Source organism: Pinus tabuliformis, chromosome 4_1 (genome assembly GCF_031772625.1).
Source record: "Pinus tabuliformis cultivar Carrire ecotype Pingquan chromosome 4_1, CPIR1, whole genome shotgun sequence".
Taxonomy (NCBI): Eukaryota; Viridiplantae; Streptophyta; class Pinopsida; order Pinales; family Pinaceae; genus Pinus; species Pinus tabuliformis.
In genome coordinates this window covers 623,339,330-623,341,698 of record NC_142303.1, presented here as the reverse complement: position 1 = coordinate 623,341,698, position 2,369 = coordinate 623,339,330, and the positions used below count along the sequence as shown (strand labels likewise).

The window sequence follows — 2,369 nt, the reverse complement described above, 5'->3', positions numbered from 1 at the left end:
TTAATATTTCTGACTTTAGTGTTAGCAGGATATTTGAGGTAAGAAAGTTGCTCTCTGAGTGTACCTTCCTTTCTGATAGTGAGTGTGTTCTAAACATGACCTCTCAAACTGCACCATTTCATAGTTATAGACAATTACAAATGCCTACTGTTGACTATTGTTAGGTGAGTATTTTTTATTAAATGTTAACTTTGAACAATGAGGATTAAATTACCGGGAGGAAATGTTTTACAAAATACAGTGTTCCTTTGGATGTATACAAGGCAACAATGATGAGCTTCGAAGGTCTCCTGGTACTTCTGTTTTTACTGCACCAGAATGTTGCCTAGGAAGAGTGCTTGAAACTTTGCTAATTATACAAATACCACCTGCTCAAGATTTGGACAATCGTTGCTGCTAATTTGTACTGTATTCATATCTTCGATGATATATTGTCCATCTTGTTTGTTGTCAGGTTACATTCTTATACTCGACATATATTATATTTTCAATTCATGCTTGTTCTCTTGTAAACAAAAGCCTGTTGAATGAAATGAAATACCAGAGGAAAGGAAGAAAGGGTCACATGTTAAAGGACAAATACTTCAGTTGTCAAAATAGGCCTGACAATTTTTGTTGCCTGTTTTCAATAGGCTTGACATATCATGGTAAAATTGATGATGTGTAGGCATTGGGTGTGACACTATACTGCATGGTGTTAGGTTCTTATCCCTTCATTGGTGACTCCTTGCAAGGCACATATGACAAGGTAAATGAATCTCTGCTGCTTTTGACTTTTCAGACAGGCCGGATGGAGGGAAATACTTATTTTATTGTTACTGATGGTGGCTTAGATTGTTCATGATCCACTTGTACTTCCAGAGGATATGAATCCAGCACTTGCAAACTTACTCGAAGGTTTTCTTTGCAAGGGTAAGTGACTTTTCTCAATTGAATGTTTTAATATCATATAATACAAAACAATACAAAACATTGACAATGATAATGAATATTTTCATGTAACATATCTGGAGTAAGATAACAACGTGATTGCTTTCTTTTTCTACAGTGCATTGAGCCTTATTGTTGAATGTGTCGAGCATTTCATTTTTCCGACTTCTAGTAATTTGGTTACTATCTAATGTAGTTCATCAACATTTTTCGATAAGCACCATGCTTATTGGTAGCACCATGTTGATTGGTTTGCTTTGAAAATTTGGTTACTATCTAATTCATGCTTGTTCTCTTGTAAACAAAAGCCTGTTGAATGAATCTACTACTATTATTTTCAATATCTTGTTCTTTTTTTCCTTCATTTCATTGGATAAATCATAAAAGGTTTTATTCAAGCTTTGATTCTGCCATTTTTTTGTTACCAAATTTTGAAATATTTACATATTGCATACCTTGTTTTCACTAAAACAATTTGAAGGAGAATACCAATCATTCTCTCCAAAGTTGGGAACCTCCAACTCCGGTTAGGGCAACAAACCACGTAGAAGCAATTTCCCTCGTCCTCTAGGTTTCATCTTCATAGCTCTAGTACTAATTCTTTAGTGAATTACATTACACACATGATCTTCCAACACCATTTAAATACAATTGTACCACAAAAGAAACAACCAGGAGTCCGTCCCCCCAAAGCGTAAGGAGGTCGATGAGTTTGGACTTATCTTCTTTTTACTGTGTTGAATTTGGACTTGCCTCCATCCACTTTCTTAGTTGGGAACCTGAAAATTACTGTGCAGAATATCTTTCATGGAGATATCGAACCAGAAAACCTTCTGGTTGGCAGCGATGGAATAGTTAAGATTTCTGACTTTAGTGTTAGCAGGATGTTTGAGGTAAGAAAGTTGCTCTTTGAGTGTACCTTCCTTTCTGATAGTGAGTGTGTTCTAAACATGACCTCTCAAACTGCACCATTTCATAGTTATAGACAATTACAAATGCCTACTGTTGACTATTGCTAGGTGAGTATTTTTTATTAAATGTTAATGTTGGACAATGAGGATTCAATTACCGGGAGGAAATGTTTTACAAAATCTAGTGTTCCTTTGGATGTATACAGGGCAGCAATGATGAGCTTCGAAGGTCTCCTGGTACTCTTGTTTTTACTGCACCAGAATGTTGCCTAGGAAGAGTGCTTGAAACTTTGCTAATTATACAAATACCGTCTGCTAATTTGTACTGTATTCATATCTTCGATGATATATTGTCCATCTTGTTTGTTGTCAGATTACATTCTTATACTCGACATATATTATATTTTCAATTCATGCTTGTTCTCTTGTAAACAAAAGCCTGCTGAATGAAATGAAAGACCAGAGGAAAGGAAGAAAGGGTCACATGTTAAAGGATAGATACTTCAGTTGTCAAAATAGGCCTGACAA

The 2,369-nt window shown here is 35.5% G+C and overlaps 1 protein-coding gene across 1 annotated transcript; it reads left to right on the top strand.

Moving 5' to 3' along the window:
* Window positions 1-614: 614 nt before the first annotated feature.
* Window positions 615-1,945, top strand: LOC149177565 (serine/threonine-protein kinase GRIK1-like). Its single transcript, XM_089423429.1, has 3 exons — window positions 615-748; window positions 834-912; window positions 1,728-1,945. Exons 1-3 carry the CDS (start codon window positions 692-694, stop codon window positions 1,787-1,789), a joined length of 198 nt encoding a protein of 65 aa, XP_089279555.1. The 5' UTR covers window positions 615-691; the 3' UTR covers window positions 1,790-1,945.
* The last annotated feature ends 424 nt before the right edge of the window (window positions 1,946-2,369 follow it).

Excerpts from the sequence above, each read along its gene's own strand:
- LOC149177565 (XM_089423429.1), top strand. The coding sequence starts at position 692 with ATGGTGTTAGGTTCTTATCCCTTCATTGGTGACTCCTTGCAAGGCACA. Across the intron at positions 749-833 it reads TGCAAGGCACATATGACAAG|ATTGTTCATGATCCACTTGT; the intron begins GTAAATGAATCT and ends ATGGTGGCTTAG. Across the intron at positions 913-1,727 it reads CGAAGGTTTTCTTTGCAAGG|AATATCTTTCATGGAGATAT; the intron begins GTAAGTGACTTT and ends ATTACTGTGCAG.